Source organism: Trichomycterus rosablanca, chromosome 2, assembly GCF_030014385.1.
Source record: "Trichomycterus rosablanca isolate fTriRos1 chromosome 2, fTriRos1.hap1, whole genome shotgun sequence".
Classification (NCBI taxonomy): Eukaryota; Metazoa; Chordata; class Actinopteri; order Siluriformes; family Trichomycteridae; genus Trichomycterus; species Trichomycterus rosablanca.
The window spans coordinates 16,317,959-16,343,831 of record NC_085989.1 but is presented as its reverse complement, the minus strand read 5'-3'; the positions used below and the strand labels follow the sequence as shown (position 1 = coordinate 16,343,831).

The following is a 25,873-nucleotide window of genomic DNA, read 5'->3' as shown; positions in this document are numbered from 1 at the left end:
AAGATCAAATAATATAACAAAACAAATACCCTGTCAATAACCTGAAACACTATTTGAAGGTGTCAAGTAGGTTGTTTAGTGCTCCCAAGAGGCATATTAATACTCACAGGACCTTCTTTAATCTTTGTCTTCAGGTTAACATTACATATACTCCTGACAATCTGCATTCTGCAATGAGCACAAGTCATGTCAGGACTTTCTATGACTTTCTATGCAATGTGTGTCTGTTACAAAAAGTCACAGTACAAAACACATTTAAAAAAGGTGTTCAAATGTGTTAATGCAGAAAGATTTAAAAGTAACTTTCAGCTCACTGGCTTACTGATTTCTCACTGGCCTTGTTTGTTCTTGTCTTTCTTTGAAACTTATAACAAGCCCCAAAAGTCTCAAAAGACTTAGAACAGCAAGACAGCCTTGGTAAAGCTTCTTATCTCAGTGTAAGAAAGTCCCATCCCATATTAGTAAATTAACAGCATTTGATCTGTTATTGGCGGAGAGTTCCTTGGCTTTAAAAACAGGACCACATTTCTTGCTTAGGAGTCTGTAGCCCAAGCTAGTGTCTTGCTGGGCCATCTTACCCTCCATTTCTCCAGGAGAGGATGAAGTCGTGGGGCAGCCCTTGCACTTGAGGGGTCTGTTCTTTTATCAGCCCTGCAGACAAAAGCAGCAGCTATGTCAGGACCTTGTACAATAAAGCATTCCAATTCTGATTTACATATACAGTATCTTATAAGGTAAGGAAAGTTCAAGCACTTTTGATTTTATTGAATATACTTTCACCTCAAAGATAACACAAATACAGTGGAACCTTGACTTACGAGTGACTTAACTTACAAATTTTCCGAGATACGAGCTGTCACTTGGTTGATTTTTTGCTTTGTGATACGAGCCGAGATCTGAGTTACGAGCGAGCGAGCGAGCTGACGCCACCCGCCACTAGGTAGCCCAGCGAGCATTCAGTTCACCTGGTTATCTTGCCGTACAAGCAAGTGAAAGCGAGGAAAGTGTGGCGAAAAAGCCAAAAGTCAGTGAAGAAGAAGATTAAGTAAAGTGAAGAAATATTTTTTTTTAAAAGAAGTAGCAATTAAGTTTAGCGATAAAGTGTAGCATAGTGTGTAAGTTAAATTTAGCAATATATTGTAGCATTAAGTGTGTAGCGAGTAAGTTAAGTGATAGAGCACAAAACTAAACACTCCCCCAACTTCCTCCGCCAATCTCCACCTCTGCCAGCATCTTCGTCTGATTTTCAAGGTAAATACACTTAATAAAACCAGTTTATTTATTTACATAATCTTTTATTATGAATTATTATTTTTTTATACATTATTTGTTATTTATAAAGTAAATTTTTCTTATTTAAAAACTTGTAACAAAAAAATCTGTGTGGTTTTTGGGGGGCTGGAACGGATTAATAGCGTTTCAATTCATTTTAATGGGGAAATTTGATTTGATATATGAGCAAATTGAGTTACGAGCCTGATCACAGAACAAATTAAACTCGTAAGTCAAGGTTCCACTGTATGCATTTTAGCAAAAAACACCATAAATTAATATGAATTGCAAAGCTAAACTGTTTACCATTTAAGTGTTGTAAAATTTTTAGCCCATAGTTTAAAAAGTTGCTTTTTATTTCCCAACCAATGAACCAAGTGTAATTTGCATTGTTTTATTTGCAGCATTAATTTATTTTAGGCAGCCTTTACATGTACTTGTTTTTATGCTCACATACATTTTTTAATACATTTTCTCCCCTTTTTCTCCCCCCTTGGCGCATCCAATTTGCCCAATAGCATCATGCTTCCTCTCTGCCTATGCCGATCCCTGCTCTGACCGAGGAGATCAAAGCTAACCCACGCCCACGTGTACGGAGAGACACACCCTAAGAGCACTCCTTCCTCATCTCTGTGCAGGTGCCTCTAATCAGCCAGCAGAGGTTGTAATTGCACCAGTCTGACAGAGAGAGACCCATATCCGGCTTAGTCCCGCCCACCTAAACAACCGGCCAATCGTTGTTCATGTGGCCGCTCAGCCGGCTATATATCCTATATTTATACATTGTTTATAAAATACTTTTTTTATAAATGTATAAACTACTTAAAACTATACTTCTCACTGATACATACATACAGTGTATCACAAAAGTGAGTACACCCCTCACATTTCTGCAAATATTTCATTATATCTTTTCATGGGACAACACTATAGACATGAAACTTGGATATAACTTAGAGTAGTCAGTGTACAGCTTGTATAGCAGTGTAGATTTACTGTCTTCTGAAAATAACTCAACACACAGCCATTAATGTCTAAATAGCTGGCAACATAAGTGAGTACACCCCACAGTGAACATGTCCAAATTGTGTCCAAATTGTGCCCAAATGTGTCGTTGTCCCTCCCTGGTGTCATGTGTCAAGGTCCCAGGTGTAAATGGGGAGCAGGGCTGTTAAATTTGGTGTTTTGGGTACAATTCTCTCATACTGGCCACTGGATATTCAACATGGCACCTCATGGCAAAGAACTCTCTGAGGATGTGAGAAATAGAATTGTTGCTCTCCACAAAGATGGCCTGGGCTATAAGAAGATTGCTAACACCCTGAAACTGAGCTACAGCATGGTGGCCAAGGTCATACAGCGGTTTTCCAGGACAGGTTCCACTCGGAACAGGCTTCGCCAGGGTCGACCAAAGAAGTTGAGTCCACGTGTTCGGCGTCATATCCAGAGGTTGGCTTTAAAAAATAGACACATGAGTGCTGCCAGCATTGCTGCAGAGGTTGAAGACGTGGGAGGTCAGCCTGTCAGTGCTCAGACCATACGCCGCACACTGCATCAACTCGGTCTGCATGGTCGTCATCCCAGAAGGAAGCTGACGCACAAGAAAGCCAGCAAACAGTTTGCTGAAAACAAGCAGTCCAAGAACATGGATTACTGGAATGCCCTGTGGTCTGACGAGACCAAGATAAACTTGTTTGGCTCAGATGGTGTCCAGCATGTGTGGCGGCGCCCTGGTGAGAAGTACCAAGACAACTGTATCTTGCCTACAGTCAAGCATGGTGGTGGTAGCATCATGGTCTTGGGCTGCATGAGTGCTGCTGGCACTGGGAAGCTGCAGTTCATTGAGGGAAACATGAATTCCAACATGTACTGTGACATTCTGAAACAGAGAATGATCCCCTCCCTTCGAAAACTGGGCCTCATGGCAGTTTTCCAACAGGATAACGACCCCAAACACAACCTCCAAGATGACAACTGCCTTGCTGAGGAAGCTGAAGGTAAAGGTGATGGACTAAACCCAATTGAGCACCTGTGGCGCATCCTCAAGTGGAAGGTGGTGGATGTCAAGGTGTCTAACATGATGTCATCATGGAGGAGTGGAAGAGGATTCCAGTAGCAACCTGTGCAGCTCTGGTGAATTCCATGCCCAGGAGGGTTAAGGCAGTGCTGGATAATAATGGTGGTCACACAAAATATTGACACTTTGGGCACAATTTGGACATGTTCACTGTGGGGTGTACTCACTTATGTTGCCAGCCATTTAGACATTAATGGCTGTGTGTTGAGTTATTTTCAGAAGACAGTAAATCTACACTGCTATACAAGTTGTACACTGACTACTCTAAGTTATATCCAAGTTTCATGTCTATAGTGTTGTCCCATGAAAAGATATAATGAAATATTTGCAGAAATGTGAGGGGTGTACTCACTTTTGTGATACACTGTATGTGTACATTTATATGTATATATTGATGGCTCCAGTCAAATGTGTGTAAATGTAAGGTCAATTTTCTTATTAGTGTAGGTTATAAAAGTGCTTTTTTAGTTATTGCATATGCTACCACTGACATACAATTAGATACATATATAAAAAACACATGAATCTATGTCTTAAAATATATTATAGAAATTACTATTTAGGGAATATTTAATTAATCCTCTCATGTCAAATAATTCAGGACATTATGAGAAAATAGGTTCATATTAGAGTCGCAGTAATCCACAATTCATGGGTAAATTAACCCTTGTGTTGTAAACCATAACCGTAGGCAAGAAGTAGAGTTATTTCTAAATTGACTTTCAAAAAATATGCATCATATAACAGGTTATAATTAGTCTGAGGTTTATTCTGCAAACTGATTTGAGGTTATTTACTTTTCCAGGTTCTTGTGGTTTCTCTTACCTTTTAATCCCCCTTGTCTTTGCAGCCAGGCTATATTTACACTTCTTTTTGGCACAGTCATGGCCGGCGGCGGTAGGGATCACCTTGTCACGCGTTGCTTTGCATCTGAACAGAGAGACAGCATGCAAAAGCATGATATATGAGCATAGTTACACTGTAAACCTGCATGCAGCTTTGTGGAATCTCTTCAGGGTTAAAAACATGCTACAAAAATAGAATTCAAACTTGTCTGTGCAAGCTTGTCAAGTTACGCACTCTCAGTTGTTTTGGCTGCCTGAATGAATGTGGAATGTCTAAGGTCTGACCTGTGCTTACCGTTAAAAGATGTTTCGTGCTTAATTCGCCAATGTGTATAGTGTGTGTTTACCTTAATGGCTTAGGTCTGTGGCAGAACGACCAGCACGCGTCATCATTGCTGTTTGTGCAATAACAGCGTGATGGCTCGTTGCAGTTGGGCGCTTCCTGCACTGTAGAACGCTTCTTGCGGGGTGCATTACCCAGTCCATATGATACTGTGCGTCTAAGTGGACAAAAAGCTCCAGTTACAGTTTATATGCAGTCTTAACATTTACATTTATGGCATTTAGCAAATGCTTATATATATATATATATATATATATATTTATTTATTTAACCCATACCATATAATTTAACCCATGTTAATTCAATGATGTAAAATAAAGGGGTTTAGTTTTTCTAAAAAGCTCAGCTCTAATATGAGGAACCTTACATTAAAAATAAATAAAAAGGGTGACTAAAAACAACACTGGGGACCACTGGCATGGGTAGACTGGGGATGTCAGTCCATCACAGGGCATCATGCACTCAATATACATTTATTTTTACTTACTCTAAGAAAAAAATAGAATGACATGGCATGTTTTGGCATGACACTAGAAGATTAGCCACAATAACTAAAGTCACTGATTGGTTCTGGGTTTCTGAAGCTGCACAGCACCAGTACTACATGCTGCAACCCTTACAAAATCATGCAGGACGTGAACTGGCTATTCATAATTGCCATTGACTATGTTACTGTATAATGCGCTGCGATAAATTGGAATTCTGAATGTGTGTATTACTACTGCCTTGCGATCATACAGTAGCATTTTTATATACATGCGCTATTATAGCTGTTTTTATGTGTAAACGCTTACTCAGGAGTGTTGACCCAAATAATGTCCAGGTGGCAAAAGTAAATGCACTCTTTATCCAGGAAAGTAGCACATGAGCATCGCTTGGTTCTGTAGTGACGTGCGCTGAGGGAGGCTTCACCCAAAGATGCTGGTGCACCTAAAAGATATGTAATAAGAAGAACAAACCATTTGTTATTAAACTACAAGTCACATGTTCATTTAAACTATTCTGTTTATTTGAAAGAAAGACACATCCTGGGAATCTGGTTTCTAAGAGGTATTGGTCTTATGTGTATGTGGGTTTTCTTAAAAACATGAAAGTAGATTGTCTCCAATAAATCACCCCTAGGCATGAGTGAATCAGTAAGTAAATAAGTGATGCTCTGCAATAAACTGGTGCTTTATCTATGCTGTATCCACGACTTGAGCCAAGTGTTTACTGCGACCCCGACCAGGATGAGCTTGTTAGATTGTTGAAGGAATGTACAACTTTTGAGTATGTTATCTTCAAATTATGCTGTACTATCATTCTACATAAATATGCCAGACTCTTTTTAATCTAAAATATACTGCCCTGTTGCATTACCCAGTCCATATGATACTGTGCATCTAGGTGGACATATTCCTAATAAATAAAAAACCTTGAACTTTAATAACCGAATAATAGTAATTTAACCCGTTTCAATGATGTATACATTTAAAGAAAGTACAACTTTTGCGTGTTACCTTCAAATTAGACTATACTACCATTCTAAGTAAAGATGCCAGACCCTTTTTAATCTAAAATATAATATCTAGCATAAATAAAGTATTAACTAAATAAAAAGCATTTACAACGCATGCACAAGTTGAAGCTGTAGAAAGATCTCACTTCATGATGCTTAATAAGTTATAATGTATTGCTACTACAATAAAAAATAATTTCACTTATTATTAGCATTCATAGTTTAAAAATTAATAATTAAAATTATTCAACATTTGTATACTGCGTTACCACCATGTATCATCATGAAGTACCTATTTTTGAGTGTCAACAGCTGCATGCAATATCAATGCAATTTAGTTGAACTTATTTTAAAGTATATTTAGACTAGGCACGAATGGAATGGTAAAGTCGCATACCTGTGTGAAAGATTCCAAAAGAAAGCATGGACAACATGGGAAAAGTAATCCTTAATTCCATATTGTAGAAATGCACTAAAATATTTTAGTCAAATTAAAATACGATTTATCACTAAACGAAAAAAAAAAAAAAAATCAAATAACCAAAGTCTGTGGAGCGGATCCTTTATTTTATATTAGTTTGTTGGATGCTAGATAGTAGAAAGTAATCCGCTTGAACAATTCTGATCAGAAACCTCCACCTGACTGTAGCAGAGCGTTTATATACTTCAGGGCATTGAAGCACCTCCCGATTCTCGCCCTGTAGTAGCGTTTAAAACACTGCTGTGAGAAACAATGTTGTTCATTAACACACACTAACACACACACACACACACACACACACACACACACACTAACACACACACACACACACTAACACACACACACACACACTAACACACACACACACACACACGCTAACTAACACACACACACACACACACACACTAACACACACACACACACACACACACACACACACACACACACACACACACACACACACACACACACACACACACACACACACGATGATAGAGCGTGGAAAGTTCAGGGCGATGAAGGAACGTCTAGTCATATCCATTACTCCAGGTTTCTAAAGAGCAGGTGCAGTACTGCAGTTTTCCAGCAGATAGAGCCCAAAGCCTAATAACATGCATAAGTAGTAGTTCGCTCAAAAACAGAAGCGCACTGAGAAAATAGTTCCAGACTTGGTGTGCTAATAGCCATTTAATGATTAATATTTTTATTAATTAATTCACAGAATGGTCTTTTTATGTTATTTTGTGCTGGAACTGCAATTGTGGACATAAAAAACATTTTGCTAAAAAGTGTTAGCTATTGTATTAAGTAGAAACAAATATTTTTAGTGAAAACAGGTCAAATGGCGAGTGGTAATCAATTAACCATCCCCAATGTTAGCTATTACAGCTAATTAGCTGGAAAGTAAATTAGCCCAACATTCCAATGAGATTGTCATGAGAATATTCAAGAAATGGTAATGTCATCGGCCATAACATTAAAACCACCTCCATGTTTCTACACTCACTGTCCATTTTATCAGCTCCACTTACCATATAGAAGCACTTTGTAGTTCTACAATTACTGACTGTAGTCCATCTGTTTCTCTGCAAGCTTTGTTAGCCCCCTTTCATGCTGTTCTTCAATGATCAGGACTCTCCCAGGACCACTATAAAGTAGGTATTATTTGGGTGGTGGGTCATTCTCAGCACTGCACTGACACGGTGCTGGTATGAGTGGATAAGACACAGCAATGCTGATGGAGTTTTTAAACACCTCACTGTCACTGCTGGACTGAGAATAGTCCACCAACCAAACATATATCCAGCCAACAGCATCCAGTGACCACTGATGAAGGACTAGAAGATGATCAACTCAAACAGCAGCAGATCCACTCATACCAGCACAAAACACACTAACACACCACCACAATTTCATTGTCACTGCAGTGCTGAGAATGATCCACCACTTAAATAATACCTGCTCTGTGGTGGTCCTATGGGGTCCTGACCATTGATGAACAGGGTGAAAGCAGGCTAAAAAAGTATGTAGAGAAATAGATGGACTACAGTCAGTAATTGCTTCTATATGGTGAGTGGAGCTGTAAGTGTAGAAACAAGGAGGTGGTTTAATTGTTATGGCCAATCGGTGTATTTGTTAGAAAACCCACATCACAGTGTTAGTCATTGCAGTGATGCATGTGTAACGTAGTAGACAGTAGTAGCTATATTTGTATAGTATCCTGTGTAGTTGTATTTGCTTATATCAGTGTTGTTTGATTAAATTGGAAGTAGTTTTATTTTTTTATTTTTTTTAAGGTCTGCTTTCATTCACAGCCAGCCATTATGAGCAAGAGGATGGGTTGCAGAAACATTCGCCAGTTTGTGGGTAGTCTCAGAAAAAAAGAAAAGTGGGTACTAGTCAGATGCTATGGTACAGTAGTACATAGATTAAAGGAGTACAAGGGATGAGTCATTGTTTTATGATTTAATAACTGCCAGTCAGATCAGATAGGGTCAATACTTCATGTATAAAATATCAATTGTTTAGTGCTAATATTTCTTTCAGATGAGAGAGAAGGAGAGAGAAAGTATGAGGATGCTGACAGGGCATTAAGAGCAGGTGACATGGAGGTGAGTGAGAAAAATATTGAAAAATATTGAAGATGAGAGACCTGGGAGGGAGATGAGAAGACAGCATAAGACAAAACAAAGGAGAGAAGAGATAATTGGAGAGCAAGGTACACCAAAAGAGATGACTAGAATAGAGATTAGAATATAGGTCCAGGTCTTGCTCAAGGTCTCAGTAGTAAAGGTTTGCAGAAGTGAAATTTGAATAAACAACTTTACAATTGTTAGTCTCAAGGCTGGAATACAGTTAATAATTTGTCCATCAAAATGTAATTAATTTCTTCTACATATTCACAAGGCATGACAGTGAAATAAAGAAGTAATTGTATGTCTAGATATGCAGCACAAAAGTGATTATAAAGGTATGCATTAGGCTGGATTTGCACTCTGTCCTCAGGCTAGAATGGGTATGTCTGCAGGTACAGTCAGTTCAGCAATACTAGTGAAAATTTTCATTAATCTTTTCCTGTCAGGGACTCTCATCATTTAAGGCTTACTTACCGATCAGCAACTGTCCATTTAATCAGCTCCACTTACCATATAGGAGCACTTTGTTCTACAATTACTGACTGTAGTCCATCTATTTCTCTACATACCTTTTTAGCCTGCCTTCACCCTATGGTGTGTTAGTGTGTGTTGTGCTGGTATGAGTGGATCAGACACAGCAGCGCTGCTGGAGTTTTTAAATACCGTGTCCACTCACTGTCCACTCTATTAGACACTCCTACCTAGTTGGTCCACCTTGTAGATGTAAAGTCAGAGACGATTGCTCATCTATTGCTGCTGTTTGAGTTGGTCATCTTCTAGACCTTCATCAGTGGTCACAGGACGCTGCCCACGGGGTGCTGTTGGCTGGATATTTTTGGTTGGTGGACTATTGTCAGTCCAGCAGTGACAGTGAGGTGTTTAAAAACTCCATCCACAGCGCTGCTGTGTCTTATCCACTCATACCAGCACAACACACACTAACACACCACCACCATGTCAGTGTCACTGCAGTGCTGAGAATGAGCCACCACCTAAATAATACCTACTCTGTAGTGGTCCTGGGAGAGTCCTGACCATTGAAGAACAGCTTGAAAAGGGGCTAACAAAGCATGCAGAGAAACAGATGGACTACAGTCAGTAATTCTAGCACGACAAAGTGCTTCTATATGGTAAGTGGAGCTGATAAAATGGACAGTAAGTGTAGAAACAAGGAGGTGGTTTTTATTTTATGGCTGATCAGTGTATATAGCCAAGAGGTAGCTTGTACAGTAAATAAATGCTGAAAATGATGTATTTCAGGGTTGGGTTACTGTGGGTCAACATGAGGCTGATGCCATGAATTAGGAGACAAGAATAACAAAAGTTACGAGAATACAAAGAATTACAAAAGTTATTCTAGTATTATTTTAGCCAGCCTAGGAGGAAAGAAACGTGTTGTGTAATATGCAGTATTTATTAAAGACTTAGTTTTTACTTTAGAGTTGATCTTTGTCTAGTCTTGAACTATTTGTTTTTGACCAAGATGCTATGCTAAATGTTCTAAAAGAACCCGAGTTTTCAGTGGCATTTTAGAGTATCTCGCCCACTCACAGTGATTCTGTCTGGTATCCAGGCAACATGCTCTCCACCCGCTTGGTACTTTGCTCTGCATGTTCTGTACAGTGTGTCCTCAGCCCCTAAGCTGCAGTAACTCTTATACGCCACTTGTGGAAGCTATAAGCTAGTAGCAACAGTTTGGAATTAGGACACTTGGACATGGGCAGCAGCAAGTGGTTTTAGCAAGATTTACTGAAGACCTTCAACCTTCATGTATCCTCAGTAAGATACAGAGAGGTAACAGAGAGGTAAACGGGGAGAAATTAAATAGAAGGATGGGCCTTGCTGAGTCTGGTTCCTCTTAAAGTTTCTTCCTGTAATTTTAAGGGAGTTTTTCCTTGTCACTGTCGCCCTCGGCTTGCTGAACAGGGGTTTTTGTATCTGTTGGTCCTGGATTTTGTAAAGTTGCTTTGAGACAATGTCTATTGTAAAAAGTGCTATATGAACATACTGAACATTTAGATTTGTGACATAAGTCAAAGTTTGGAGCCAAAAACACACATTCTGTAACGGTGGTGCCTGTGTACTGGGCTTTAGGTAAATAAGAATGTAAAACAATCATTAATTTTTTAACAAATTACGTAATTCTGGCTGGGTCCTGGCTGGTCAGGCTGTAACCTATAATAAAGAGTGCAAAGCAGAAATTCCCCCTGGACAGGGAACTGAGCAATCACGGGACACCAGATCTATTATGTATTTACTTATACAGAGGGGTAATTTAGAGCAGCTAGTAAACCATGTGCATGTTTTTTGAGAGTTGATGGGAAAACCCTTGCTCTGTGGTACACCCACAGTTTTCATCACTGTGCTACTCTGGGTGTATTAATCAATCCAAACCAACCTATTTTGACTGATAAATATTATAGATATTTGGAAGGCACTGAACAATTTGACATTTGACATATGAAAGTATACACTTGGTATTAATTATCAGCTATGGTCTCTACAGTCATTAGATCTTAACCCAGTTAAACACCTTTGGACTGACGAATTAGACTTTGGCAGATTAGAAAGTGCTCTTTACCACCATTAAAACACAAAGTGAGGGAATATCTTTTGGATAAATGGTGTTTCATTCCACAAGTGCAGTTACAGAAAACTATAGAATCAAAATTATCATAATCCCACTCTAAATTAGTTTTATTAGCAAACTTTACAATCTTAGTTGTATGCAATAAACTAATCAAACAAAAACAAAATAATAATAACACTAATAAAACTAATATAGCAAATGGTTTCTCCAAATTCAACCCACTTAATAGAATCCCTCATAAGAGCACACATTTGCAAAGCAGGTGTTGTCTCAAGAACGCCTGATGCAACTAATCAAGGGCTTCATTATTTGCAGCAGGCTTTACCTGAGATAAAACACATTGATTGCCTGTTCTGACTAAGGGTTTATGAACTGTAATATTTGATCACATGTTAGAAATATGGCTATGTCAAAAGAGATAATTGCCTTGCATAACAAAAAAAAAAGGATACAAAAAGGCACTGAATGTTACTAGAAATACAGTTGGAAGCATAGTTAGCTAATTCGAAGTTGAAGGAGCACTGGTTACACTACCTGGATATGGCAGAAAGAGGAAGCTATCACCGGCTGCCACCAGATTCTTGAAGAGGTAGGTGACCAAAAAATCACGACTCCAAAAGACCTGCAATACATAGACCTCTACTGACTCAAAAACACAATAAGCTCAAAACAATATAAAAAAGCCAAAGATGTTTTGGGATTCTCTTCTGTGGAATGATGAAACAGAACTGGTTGTATGTCTGGAGGAGGAAGAATAAAGCATGTGCTGAAAACAACACCCTGTTTATAGTGAAGCTTGGTGATGGCTCATTGATGCTCTGTGGCTGCTCTGCTTCCTCTGGCACTGGAAACCTGTAGTGTGTGTAGGGCGAGATGAATTTAATTTATAATCAAGTAAACCTAAGAGAAAATGTCATGCCTCCTGTGAGGAAGCTGAAGCTTAGGCATTATTGGACCTTCTAACAGCAGTTCCTCATGAACAATGCCACATGCTCTGACTATACATCACGTTTGCAGCAGGTCATAACAGCAAAAGGAAGATGTTTACCATGAAGGGGTTGAATAATACTTAGATTGCACTAGTCATTAAGTGCCATTTTGTGTGAAATTTGGAGAAACCACTGGTTAAAGTTATTGTGTTGAGCTATTATAACTTTCAGTTCAATTTAATTTCTGTTTGTATGATTTGTGTAAATCCTATTTATTTAAATTATCCTCCAGGCCACCCAAGGAGGATGGGGTTCCCTGCTGAGTCTGGTTTCTCTCAAGGTTTCTTCCTGTAATGTTAAGGGAGTTTTTCCTTGCCACTGTCGCCCTCGGCTTGCTTAACAGGGGTTTTTGGTCTGTTGTTCCTGGATTCTGTAAAGTTGCTTTGAGACAGTGTCCATTATAAAAAGCGCTATATAAATACATTTGACTTGACTATTTCAATTGTTATTGTTTCACTGACTTATTGCAATCAGCAATTTAAAAAAGTTTGTACATTTTGCTAATAATTTAGATTGCAACTGTATGCCATGGCAAAATGGCACTGTTTTTGGAGCTAGGCAAATGTCCAACACCTAAGTAAAACAATCGGTCAGTAAATGAGCTGATAAGGTGTCGTTCACTTCCCCTCAAGAAACATTTAGGGCACACTTTTTATAAGAATGTTCTAAAGATAAATGATTAAATATTGTAAATAATTTTTTGACTACCCCAACCTTTAATAAAATAAGACATTAGACATTAGAAGTACATCTGTAAACAATTTTACTTATACATTTGATTGTGTAGATACATAAATGTAAAGCCACCATTTTACACAGTCATGGATTTACAGCAATTAACTGGCACTAAATGGAATATAATAAATAATTGAACACATCTGTACACTGAAACACTTGCCCAAAATCCATAGAAATGTTTTTATGTCAGTACAACAATAATTATTTAACGCAGGTTCACGATTGACAACCATTTCAAAATAAAATGAGTTCAATCATTCATTTAAATTTATCTTCCATTCTTTTAGGCTATTTAAGCATAGGCAATGACTATAGATATAAAGAAAATATTTACAGATTTCTAAACAATACCAAAAAGGCACAAATTTCTATACAACATGTACAAAAGAAAAAAAAAACTGTCTGGCGCTGACGATAAGTAAAAAATAAAATAATTGGTCATCATTTTTGATTGCACATACAATTATGAATGTCAGATAATGTGCTTTACAGTTGGCTGACAAACTTCCCAGCCCCTTAACTGTTATCACTTTTACAAAGTTACAACACTTTACAAAAAGAGAGAAAGTAATGAAGAGAGAGAGGTCAAGAGAACGATGTAAGAGTATCGAGTTTCCATCAAGGACTCTCAGGTAGCAATGACGAGTCTATCTTCATCATCGCTGGAGGCATCATTAAAGTCATCAGTTAGTTGTTGCTTGGTTATGAGTTGTTGTGGCAGTCTTGCATTACCAGCCACCACTGATGGCCCCTTTTGGGTCCCCTCCAGCACTCCTTCAGCAGACAAGGGCTGTGGTTGTGGAGTTGACTTTGCCTTTTCTGTGCTTAGTCCTTTATCCTCTCCACTGCCAGAGGGTTTGCTTGGCGAGGTCATTTCCACTAGGGGCTTTATAGCTATGGGAACTACTGCTACAGGTGTTGCTGCTGTGGGCCAGCCAGTGGGGAAGCTACTTGAGGGAGAAGAAGTTGGGGAGGACTCTGCTACTTGGGAGGGTAAGGGAGCTGTGGTGACCCCCTCCGGACTGCAGGGTTTGTCTGTTTTCAAAGGGAGTGGGCTGAGAGCAGACAAAGGGCTAAGGGAGGGTATAAGAGCAGGTAAGGCAATGTTAAGAATCTGCAGACTGGGGATATGACCAGGGGAGGCAGTGCTGCTTTGAGGCGTGGGACTGGCTGCCAAAACCTGCACACCCAAAGTAGCATTCAGTGCCAGACTTTGCTGTGGCATCAGCTGAGCAGAGTTTGCCAGACCCACCACGCTCAATGTCTCAACACCCACAGGCTGCAGTGTGGTCTGGGGAGTGCCGAGGGTCTGAAGTCCTGCCACCTGGCCCAGGGGAAAACAGGGTAGGACATTACTGACAGGTTCCTGAACCATCATTGGCTGACAAAGGGAGCCCTCTGGCTGGGTTGGGGTGTTGGGGCCAGAAAGGGTGCTGTTCGCCTGTCGGTGGATAACACTAACAGCTGGAATAGTAAGCTGGACAGGCCCTGCCTGAATGGGCACAAAAGTAGAATAGGCAGCCAAGCCAGCAGGCACCAATTGAATGCCACCTACTGGAACCATGTTGTGAGGGGAGCGAGTAGGTTGCTGGGAATGTAGGGGAAGGTGGCTAAATAAGTGAGTGGTTGCTCCAGCTGATTGATGTTCCAGACCTGGGACTGGAACGTGTAAAGATCTGAGGTCTGAGGTGGTCTGAGTTCCTCGGTCAACATTGAAGTTAGACTCATTTGTTGGCTGTGAATCACTGATTGTTGATTTGCCCTGTAAAACAATTGTTACATATTGTCATATGCATATTTTTTGCATATATTTCACACTTATAAACTGATCAACCATAACATTAAAACCACCTCGTTTCTACACTCACTGTCCATTTTATCAGCCTAACTTACCATATAGAAGCACTTTGTAGTTCTGCAATTACTGACTGTAGTTCATCTGTTTCTCTACATACTTTTTTTAGCCTGCTTTCACCCTGATTTCAATGGTAAGGACCCCCACAGGACCACTACAGAGTAGGTATTATTTAGGTGGTGAATCATTCTCAGCACTGCAGTGACAATGACATGGTGGTGGTGTGTTAGTGTGTGTTGTGCTGGTATGAGTGGATCAGACACAGCAGCACTGCTGGAGTTTATAAATACTGTGTCCACTTACTGTCCACTCTATTAGACACTCCTACCTGGTTGGTCCACCTTATAGATGTAAAGTCAGAGACGATCGCTCATCTATTGCTGCTGTTTGAGTTGGTCATTTTGAGATCTTCATCAGTGGTCACAGGACGCTACACAAGGGGCGCTGTTGGCTGGATATATTTTTGGTTAGTGGACTATTCTCAGTCCAGCAGGGACAGTGAGGTGTTTAAAAACTCCATCAGTGCTGCTGTGTCTTATTCACTCATTCCAGCACAACACACACTAACACACCACCACCACCACCCAAATAATACCTACTCTGTAGCGGTCCTGGGAGAGTCCTGATCATTGAAGAACAGCATGAAAGGAGGCTAACAAAGCATGCAGAGAAACAGATGGACTACAGTTAGTAATTGTAGAACTACAAAGTGCTTCTATATGGTAAGTGAAGCCGATAAAATGGACAATGTGTGTAGAAACAAAGAGGTGGTTTTAATGTTATCGTTGATCAGTGTGTGTTTTAAAAATGTTTAATTTTAATCTTTATGCAGACATGGAGTTAAATATTTGTTTGAAAAGGAAGTAGGAAAAGGGCAAGTAAAATAAAAAAAAGACAGCATTAAAAAGAACAAAAATCTCACCTGCCCAAGCTTGGAACCTGTGCCCAGCACAGGAGGACTAGGGGGCACATCAGTGTCAGGATAGTCAATTGACATTTGCCTACAGGGTGAGACTGGGCTCATCATGTGTACAGACTCAGTGTCAGAAGAATACAATTCTGAGTTCTGAACTTGGTATGAGGCAAAGGATGAGGAGCTGGGGCCAGGACTGGAACAAAAAGTGGAGGCTGACATCTGTCTGACAATTGAAGCAAAGCTGGTTATGGCCACAGACTTGATGTCTGACTTCATTTTTAGTGTTTGAGAAACAGGAGCTGTGTGAGGATTTGGGCTGATGGACATCTGAGCAAGCAAGGAGCTTGGAACGGGATCAGCCTGGCTAGAAGGGAGATGCTGTGGGCTAGCAGAGACAGAAGGTGTTGCAGAGAGTCCTGATTCCGCTTGGCTGTCCTCTTCATCTTCCTCTTCACCATCATTATCCTCTTCATCAGGGCCATCTGAGTCGTCGGCATCTGAGTCTTGTCGATCTGCACAGCTGGTTCTTCCATGATCACCTCCTGAGAATTGTTAATGGGATTATGAGAAAAGGTACACAACGACACACTAGTTTTGAGAAGCCTCAAAGGATTATACTGTAACACTATTTTATTAAGTCCTTAATGAAAACAAATGCTAAATCTTATCATCAGTTTTACAGCTAAACAAACCTCATGTTTGAGTGCAATGACTATAGAGCAGCATAAACAAAGCTTTCAATTCATTGCAACTACTCACACTAAAAGCATACATTTTTAAACAGCAATGTCACAATCTATCTCTGCCTGATGCACAGTGACAGCTACCGGCAGAAGTAATTATACAGCAACAAAAAACGCTTTCTCTGCACATTCTTTGGGGACATTTTAATATAGAATTTATATATACAGTGTATCACAAAAGTGAGTACACCCCTCACATTTCTGCAGATATTTAAGTATATCTTTTCATGGGACAACACTGACAAAATGACACTTTGACACAATGAAAAGTAGTCTGTGTGCAGCTTATATAACAGTGTAAATTTATTCTTCCCTCAAAATAACTCAATATACAGCCATTAATGTCTAAACCACCGGCAACAAAAGTGAGTACACCCCTAAGAGACTACACCCCTAAATGTCCAAATTGAGCACTGCTTGTCATTTTCCCTCCAAAATGTCATGTGACTCGTTAGTGTTACTAGGTCTCAGGTGTGCATAGGGAGCAGGTGTGTTCAATTTAGTAGTACAGCTCTCACACTCTCTCATACTGGTCACTGAAAGTTCCAACATGGCACCTCATGGCAAAGAACTCTCTGAGGATCTTAAAAGATGAATTGTTGCGCTACAAGAAGATTGCCAACACCCTGAAACTGAGCTGCAGCACAGTGGCCAAGATCATCCAGCGTTTTAAAAGAGCAGGGTCCACTCAGAACAGACCTCGCGTCGGTCGTCCAAAGAAGCTGAGTGCACGTGCTCAGCGTCACATCCAACTGCTGTCTTTGAAAGATAGGCGCAGGAGTGCTGTCAGCATTGCTGCAGAGATTGAAAAGGTGGGGGGTCAGCCTGTCAGTGCTCAGACCATACGCCGCACACTACATCATATTGGTCTGCATGGCCGTCACCCCAGAAGGAAGCCTCTTCTGAAGTCTCTACACAAGAAAGCCCGCAAACAGTTTGCTGAAGACATGTCAACAAAGGACATGGATTACTGGAACCATGTCCTATGGTCTGATGAGACCAAGATTAATTTGTTTGGTTCAGATGGTCTCAAGCATGTGTGGCGGCAATCAGGTGAGGAGTACAAAGATAAGTGTGTCATGCCTACAGTCAAGCATGGTGGTGGGAATGCCATGGTCTGGGGCTGCATGAGTGCAGCAGGTGTTGGGGAGTTACATTTCATTGAGGGACACATGAACTCCAATATGTACTGTGAAATACTGAAGCAGAGCATGATCCCCTCCCTCCGGAAACTGGGTCGCAGGGCAGTGTTCCAGCATGATAATGACCCCAAACACACCTCTAAGACGACCACTGCTTTATTGAAGAGGCTGAGGGTAAAGGTGATGGACTGGCCAAGCATGTCTCCAGACCTAAACCCAATAGAACATCTTTGGGGCATCCTCAAGCGGAAGGTGGAGGAGCGCAAAGTCTCGAATATCCGCCAGCTCCGTGATGTCGTCATGGAGGAGTGGAAAAGCATTCCAGTGGCAACCTGTGAAGCTCTGGTAAACTCCATGCCCAGGAGAGTTAAGGCAGTTCTGGGAAATAATGGTGGCCACACAAAATATTGACACTTCAGGAACTTTCACTAAGGGGTGTACTCACTTTTGTTGCCGGTGGTTTAGACATTAATGGCTGTATATTGAGTTATTTTGAGGGAAGAATAAATTTACACTGTTATATAAGCTGCACACAGACTACTTTTCATTGTGTCAAAGTGTCATTTTGTCAGTGTTGTCCCATGAAAAGATATACTTAAATATCTGCAGAAATGTGAGGGGTGTACTCACTTTTGTGATACACTGTATATACAGTGGGGAAAATAAGTATTTGATCCCCTTACAAAGACTTGAACAGTCTATAATTTTTATGAAAGGTTTATTTTAACAGAGAGAGACAGAATATCAATAAAAAATCCAGAAAAAAAACATTAAATAAAAGTTATAAATTAATTTGTATTTAATTAAGGGAAATAAGTATTTGATCCCCTACCAACCAGCAAGAATTCTGACCCCCACAGACCGGTTATGTGCCCATGAGGCACACAAATTAGTCCTGTCCCTGTATAAAAGACACCTGTCACAGAATCAGTTTCTTCCATTCAAATCTCTCGACCACCATGGGCAAGACGACCAAAGAGCTATCAAAGGATGTCAGGGACAAGATTGTAGACCTGCACAAGGCTGGAATGGGCTACAAGACCATCAGCAAGAAGCTTGGTGAGAAAGAGACCACTGTTGGCGCGATAATTCGAAAATGGAAGAAATACAAGATCACAGTCAATCGCCCTCGCTCTGGAGCACCATGCAAGATCTCACCTCGTGGAGTAAGAATGATTCTGAGAAAGGTGAGGTCAGTCTAGAATTACACGGGAGGAGCTTGTCAATGATCTCAAGGGAGCTGGGAGCAGAGAAATGCTGGATATGACCCCAAGAACACCATCCCCACTGGGCATTTCTCTGCCTCCAAACACGGCGAGTGGAGTTGATGCCAAAGAGCTCAATTTTGGTCTCATCTGACCATATCACATTCTCCCAAGCTTTCTCTGAATCATTCAGGTGTTCATTGGCAAACTTCAGACGGGCCTGTACATGAGCCTTCTTGAGCAGAGGGACTTTGCGGGCACTGCAGGATCTCAATCCATTACGGCGAAGTGTGTTACTAATGGTTTTCTTGGTGACTGTGCTCCCAGCTCCCTTGAGATCATTGACAAGCTCCTCCCATGTAATTCTGGACTGACTTCACCTTTCTCAGAATCATTCTTACCCCACCAGGTGAGATCTTGCATGGAGCTCCAGAGCAAGGGCGATTGGCTATGATCTTGTATTTCTTCCATTTTCGAATTATCGCGCCAACAGTGGTCTCTTTCTCACCAAGCTTCTTGCTGATGGTCTTGTAGCCCATTCCAGCCTTGTGCAGGTCTACAATCTTGTCCCTGACGTCCTTTGATAGCTCTTTGGTCTTGCCCATGGTGGTCGAGTGATTTGAATGGAAGAAACTGATTCTGTGACAGCTGTCTTTTAAACAGGGACAGGACTAATTTGTGTGCCTCATGGGCCACATGGGTCTGTGGGGGTCAGAATTCTTGCTGGTTGGTAGGGGATCAAATACTTATTTCCCTTAATTAAATACAAATTAATTTATAACCTTTATTTAATGTTTTTTTTCTGGATTTTTTGTTGATATTCTGTCTCTCTCTGTTAAAATAAACCTTCCATAAAAATTATAGACTGTTCAAGTCTTTGTAAGGGGGTAAACTTACAAAATCAGCAGGGGATCAAATACTTATTTTCCCCACTGTATATACAGTGTATCACAAAAGTGAGTACACCCCTCACATTTCTGCAAATATTTCATTATATCTTTTCATGGGACAACACTATAGACATGAAACTTGGATATAACTTAGAGTAGTCAGTGTACAACTTGTATAGCAGTGTAGATTTACTGTCTTCTGAAAATAACTCAACACACAGCCATTAATGTCTAAATAGCTGGCAACATAAGTGAGTACACCCCACAGTGAACATGTCCAAATTGTGCCCAAAGTGTCAATATTTTGTGTGACCACCATTATTATCCAGCACTGCCTTAACCCTCCTGGGCATGGAATTCACCAGAGCTGCACAGGTTGCTACTGGAATCCTCTTCCACTCCTCCATGATGACATCACGGAGCTGGTGGATGTTAGACACCTTGAACTCCTCCACCTTCCACTTGAGGATGCGCCACAGGTGCTCAATTGGGTTTAGTCCATCACCTTTACCTTCAGCTTCCTCAGCAAGGCAGTTGTCATCTTGGAGGTTGTGTTTGGGGTCGTTATGCTGTTGGAAAACTGCCATGAGGCCCAGTTTTCTAAGGGAGGGGATCATGCTCTGTTTCAGAATGTCACAGTACATGTTGGAATTCATGTTTCCCTCAATGAACCGCAGCTCCCCAGTGCCAGAAACACTCATGCAGCCCAAGACCATGATGCTACCACCACCATGCTTGACTGTAGGCAAGATACAGTTGTCTTGGTACTTCTCACCAGGGCGCCGCCACACATGCTGGACACCATCTGAGCCAAACAAGTTTATCTTGGTCTCGTCAGACCACAGGGCATTCCAGTAATCCATGTTCTTGGACTGCTTGTCTTCAGCAAACTGTTTGCGGGCTTTCTTGTGCGTCAGCTTCCTTCTGGGATGACGACCATGCAGACCGAGTTGATGCAGTGTGCGGCGTATGGTCTGAGCACTGACAGGCTGACCTCCCACGTCTTCAACCTCTGCAGCAATGCTGGCAGCACTCATGTGTCTATTTTTTAAAGCCAACCTCTGGATATGACGCCGAACACGTGGACTCAACTTCTTTGGTCGACCCTGGCGAAGCCTGTTCCGAGTGGAACCTGTCCTGGAAAACCGCTGTATGACCTTGGCCACCATGCTGTAGCTCAGTTTCAGGGTGTTAGCAATCTTCTTATAGCCCAGGCCATCTTTGTGGAGAGCAACAATTCTATTTCTCACATCCTCAGAGAGTTCTTTGCCATGAGGTGCCATGTTGAATATCCAGTGGCCAGTATGAGAGAATTGTACCCAAAACACCAAATTTAACAGCCCTGCTCCCCATTTACACCTGGGACCTTGACACATGACACCAGGGAGGGACAACGACACATTTGGGCACAATTTGGACATGTTCACTGTGGGGTGTACTCACTTATGTTGCCAGCTATTTAGACATTAATGGCTGTGTGTTGAGTTATTTTCAGAGTACAGTAAATCTACACTGCTATACAAGCTGTACACTGACTACTCTAAGTTATATCCAAGTTTCATGTCTATAGTGTTGTCCCATGAAAAGATATAATGAAATATTTGCAGAAATGTGAGGGGTGTACTCACTTTTGTGATACACTGTATATATATATATATATATATATATATATATATATATATATAGAGAGAGAGAGAGAGAGAGAGAGAGAGAGAGAGAGAGAGAGAGAGGGAGAGAGAGAGAGAGAGAGAGAGGCGGTCAGAGTTAACTTTCTGACGTCACGTGTTTCGCGAATTTCGTTTCGTAATCCAGAATTCGTTTGTGCGTTAAGTTGAAAAAGATCGTTCGCTACCCAAAATGTTCGTATGGTAAACCGTTCATAACTTAATGGTCTACTGTATATGCATTTTTCTCCCATTTTCTCCCAATTTAGTGTAGTCAGTTTGTCTTCCGCTGCTGGGGATCCCCGATAGCTGCTCACGCCTCCTCCGACCCGCACGCAGCCCCTAACGGAACCCTTCTCCACCCATGCACTCTGCACAGGTGCCTCAATCCGCCAATCAGGGTCCTTACACGGTGTTTAAAAACCCCACCCACATATTCTGGTCATCCCTCCCTGCAGGAACTGCCAAGTATGCCTGCTAGCTGGCATCCAGCCTACTGGTGGCAACACCGAGTTTCAAACCGAGAAGTTCAGAATCTCGGTGCTGGTGTGCTAGCAGAATATCCTCAAGAATGTATAGTTTATTGTTACAGAAAACCCCTTAAACTATCAGAAAAAACGCTGAGGCCGATGATATTTTACCATGCTTAAATAATAATTAAAAATGTAACAAAAAATGTAAGCTCTTTTGGAAATCCAGTTTCAGTGAGTCAAATTTAGGAGTGCAGGTCTTCAATGCCATATCAACATTCAATTTCTGAGGTAAAAGTTGTAACTATCACCACACCAAAAGTTTAGCTTCTAATTCTAGAGTTACTAAAGTTTGAGTAAAGAGAATCCATATTGGTCTCCAAAAGTCTCCGAACATTTCCAACAGGAAAAAAAAAACTACATTGCAGAAAAATATGTAGGGTACGTTGTTTGTATTTTATAGTGTCATTTAAATATATTTGTGCCTCCAAAACTCTCCCAGGAACTGAAATATACAGCAAATCTAGCCTCTCCATCTTTTTACACCTGGCTATAAAATATGTGACCGTCAATCAAACAAACAACTCACAAAATGACTCTGTTCAAATGAATTGTTCTTTGGAATATTCTTTTCTCTGGCAAAGATGCATTCCTTTACCTCTTTCAGCTTTAGTTAGGAATTATTTGTAAAAATGGTTCACTGTGATTCAAATGGCAGATTTGCCACAGGTGGAACATTGCTGGCACATATACACTTGGCTCCAAGGGTTAAACTTTATACACCATAAAGGGTCGAATTTATATGCCAATCAAAGCTTCCAAATTCAGTTTTAGGTGAAACTTTAATGATTCATCAAATCATTCATTAATCCATCCATTCATTCACTGTTTGTTTTACCAACACTGTGTCCCATTCAGGGTCACAGTGGGTCGAATTCATTGGGAAAAAGGCAGGAAACATCCTGGTTGCCAGTCCATCACAGGACACACACACACAAACACACAGGGCAAATTTAGTAGCTCTAATTGGCCTGACTGCACGTCTTTGAACTCAACTCCACACAGAAAGGACCCAGAATCAAACCCAGGCCCTTCTTGCTGTAATGCTACAGCGTTATCCACTGTGTCACAGTGTATTCATTAAATCAAATTAAGCAGTGGTACTTAATTTAATGATGGCTTTTATAAATGAAATTGAGTTTCACTTTTCAACTGGGAAAAACAAGCTAAAAATATCTGGACAAAGATGGTTTTGTATTGTTGTATACACTCAAAATGACCACCAAGAAATACACACATTTACAAACTAGTGAATTACATTGCTAATGGAACAAAACATAGATATATATTTGAATGTGAAGAGAAGCTAAGGTAAGTAGTGGTTATGTTTTTCTTTTGCTGTGTTATTTATTTAGCAATGAAAACAAAGCAGTATAAATGTAATTGTGAAATTCTGCTGGTTTTATATAGGGATTGTCAATATCGATACAAATACAGCCTTGTAATAATACAACAAAACTGAAAAAAATAGAAAGACTGCTGATCAACTTCATTATTTTGTAAATAAAAACACATTTATTATTTATTTGATGCCTGCAACACATTCCAAAAAGTTGGGACAGAGGCAAAATAAGAGTGAAACATTTATAGAATATTGAAGTTACAGTTTTCTACAATAAGTAGGTGACTTGGTAACAGGTGAGGGAATCATGAATGGGTAAAAAAAGGAGAATCCACCGAAGATTCAGTCTTTGTGCCTCAACACTTTGTGCACAACCTCAGGAGACAATTGCCAATCAGGGAAAAAGAACATTTCTCATTGCAACACTTCAAATACTTTTTTTATTTTACCATCTACTGTTTGTAATATTGTGAAAAGATTTACGAATTCTAAAAACATCTCAGTCTGTGTAGGGCAAAGCGGGAAACCACTGTTAAATGTTCGTGACCTTTGAGCTCTCAGACAGCAGTGCATGAGAGACTATCATGCTACTGTGATAAATATACTGACATGGGCTCAGGAGTTCTTTAGAAACCCATTGACACGTAACACAGTCCACTGCTGCATCAATAAATGCAATCTCAAACTAATTAATTAAATACAGAAACACTTTCAAGCTCATCTCAGATGGTCAAAGAGCAGTGGAAATGTGTGCTGTCGTCCATGGTTCGGCTTGTGTCTGGAAAAATGAATGTTCCCCTGTGCCTACTATTAAAAGGACCATCCAGAATCTTGTCAATAAAAGGTCATGGTATGGAGGTTCATCCATACTTTTCATGGAAAGTCCATGATTATTATTATCAGCAAGACAATTCCAGGCCTTATTCTGTAATGTTATAACAGTGTGTTTTTGTAGACACAGAATGCGCTTGACTGGCCTGCATGCAGTCTAGATCAGTCTCCTGTTGAAAATGTATGGTGCAGTATGAAGAGGAGAATTAGACAGCGGCTAACACGGACTGAGAAGCTGAAGTCTCGTATCAAACGAGTATGGAGAAAAATTACACTTGCAAAACTGGAACAATTAGGGTCCCAAATTTTTAAAAAGTCTCTTTAAGGCCGCTCAGGTGTTGCAGCGGTAAAACACACGCTGTTCACCAGAGCTGAGATCTCAAATACATGGTATTGAATTTCGGCTCTGCCTTGCCGGCTGAGGCCGAGTGGCTACATGAACAACGATTGGCCTGTTGTTCAGATAAGGGGCGGGACTAAAGCCGGATGGGGACTCTCTCTCAGACTAGTGCGATTACGACCTTTGCTGGCTGGTTGGTGGCGCCTGCACAGATATGGGGAAGGAGTGCGGTAGGGGGTGTGGCCCTCCGCGCACAGTGCTGTACCCCACAGCGCTTGTCAAGTGTGGGTGATAAGATGTTCGATTGCTGTGCACGTTTCAGGGGGCGTGGAGCAGCCTCATCCTCCCCAATCAGCAGCAGGGAGCAGCATTAGTGAGAGGATGATTGATGGGTAGAAATTGGATGCGCAAAAGTGGAAGAAAAAGGGATTCGAAAAAACAACAAAAAAAAAAAACTTCTTTTTATTGCGTATTATAAAATGTCCCAACTTTTCTGGAAATGGGAATTGTAGAAAAACAAATACGCTTTTAGAGACTGAGACCAGTGAAACCTTCTCTAAAATTAGAAATTGCAATTTCCCTCACTAAAAGCCATTTATGCCGCCCACATCTGCCAAGAGCTAACAAGGGAAGCAGCTGAATTTAGAATCTTTTAATTACACCATAACCATGGCATTGATCAGGACTGGTAAGTATACATGGGCTGTGTCATCCTATAATGGCCTGTTAATAGTCCCATTTATTTAGACAGGTTTATCCATTTGTGTGAAGTTTTAAGCCACCGGTGTAAACGTATTGTGGTGACAAAACAGTAAAGTCTTTTGTTTAATAAATGTAACTCCTTTTTGCTTTCTTTCTGTAGTGTGAATATTTTAACCCTCTTGAATGTCATTACTGTATGAACTAAAAAGGCTGTGCATGGGGCAAGAGTGGGAGTAATTCCAAGCACCCAGGGTAGGTAGACAGACCAATAAAAATTAAGGTAGAAGAAAGCCTTTATTTGGTAAATATACATACACCAATCAGCCATAACATTAAAGGATTTTAGAGAACCTTTTCTGTAACTCAGTGATCATACGTTGGAGTTCTCTAAATGTATTTTTGAAAAATCAGCTGTGTCCAAAATGTACATACAGCAGTTTAAATCATTTATCTGGTCACGTTTGTGGCATGTTTTTTTTATTTTTATTTAATAAGATGACATTGTCAACAGTAAATCGAGAAGGATGCTTTTTTCTTTTTTTGTCTATGTAATCAGCATCAAACTATTCTGGCTAAGAGGTGTTGATTTTTTTCCCTTTGCTTAAACTCATGGTGATGCTTAATGTGTAAACACTGTTACTGAGCTTTTAGTTTATGCCAGACCTGTTTTGTTTTTTGGTTCTCGGATTTTCTTGTATAATGTCAACACATTATAAATTCTTATTTCTGATATTTCTTTCATTAG

General features: G+C 40.4%; 2 protein-coding genes across 2 annotated transcripts in view; both read right to left on the bottom strand.

Moving 5' to 3' along the window:
- Window positions 1-533: 533 nt before the first annotated feature.
- On the bottom strand, window positions 534-6,493 carry edn1 (endothelin 1). Its single transcript, XM_062990231.1, has 5 exons — window positions 6,433-6,493; window positions 5,332-5,458; window positions 4,542-4,694; window positions 4,175-4,279; window positions 534-651 (listed from the first exon to the last, which is right to left on the bottom strand). Exons 1-5 carry the CDS (start codon window positions 6,491-6,493, stop codon window positions 534-536), a joined length of 564 nt encoding a protein of 187 aa, XP_062846301.1.
- A 6,519-nt stretch (window positions 6,494-13,012) lies between these two features.
- hivep1 (HIVEP zinc finger 1) overlaps window positions 13,013-25,873 on the bottom strand; it is a 113,306-nt gene continuing 100,445 nt past the window's right edge. Inside the window, exons 8-9 of the mRNA XM_063011964.1 lie at window positions 15,746-16,281; window positions 13,013-14,730 (exon numbers count right to left, since the gene is read on the bottom strand). Of these exons, the coding sequence (XP_062868034.1) occupies window positions 13,597-14,730; window positions 15,746-16,281 (1,670 nt within the window). The 3' untranslated portion in view covers window positions 13,013-13,596. The remainder of the gene's footprint in view (window positions 14,731-15,745; window positions 16,282-25,873) is intronic.

What these genes read in the sequence shown, in the direction of transcription:
- edn1 (XM_062990231.1), bottom strand. Translation starts at nt 6,493, where the DNA reads ATGGAATTAAGGATTACTTTTCCCATGTTGTCCATGCTTTCTTTTGGA. An exon ending in TTTTGGAATCTTTCACACAG is followed by an intron (nt 5,459 to 6,432) that starts GTATGCGACTTT and finishes TAGGTGCACCAG; the next exon opens with CATCTTTGGGTGAAGCCTCC. An exon ending in CACAGACCTAAGCCATTAAG is followed by an intron (nt 4,280 to 4,541) that starts GTAAACACACAC and finishes CTCTCTGTTCAG; the next exon opens with ATGCAAAGCAACGCGTGACA.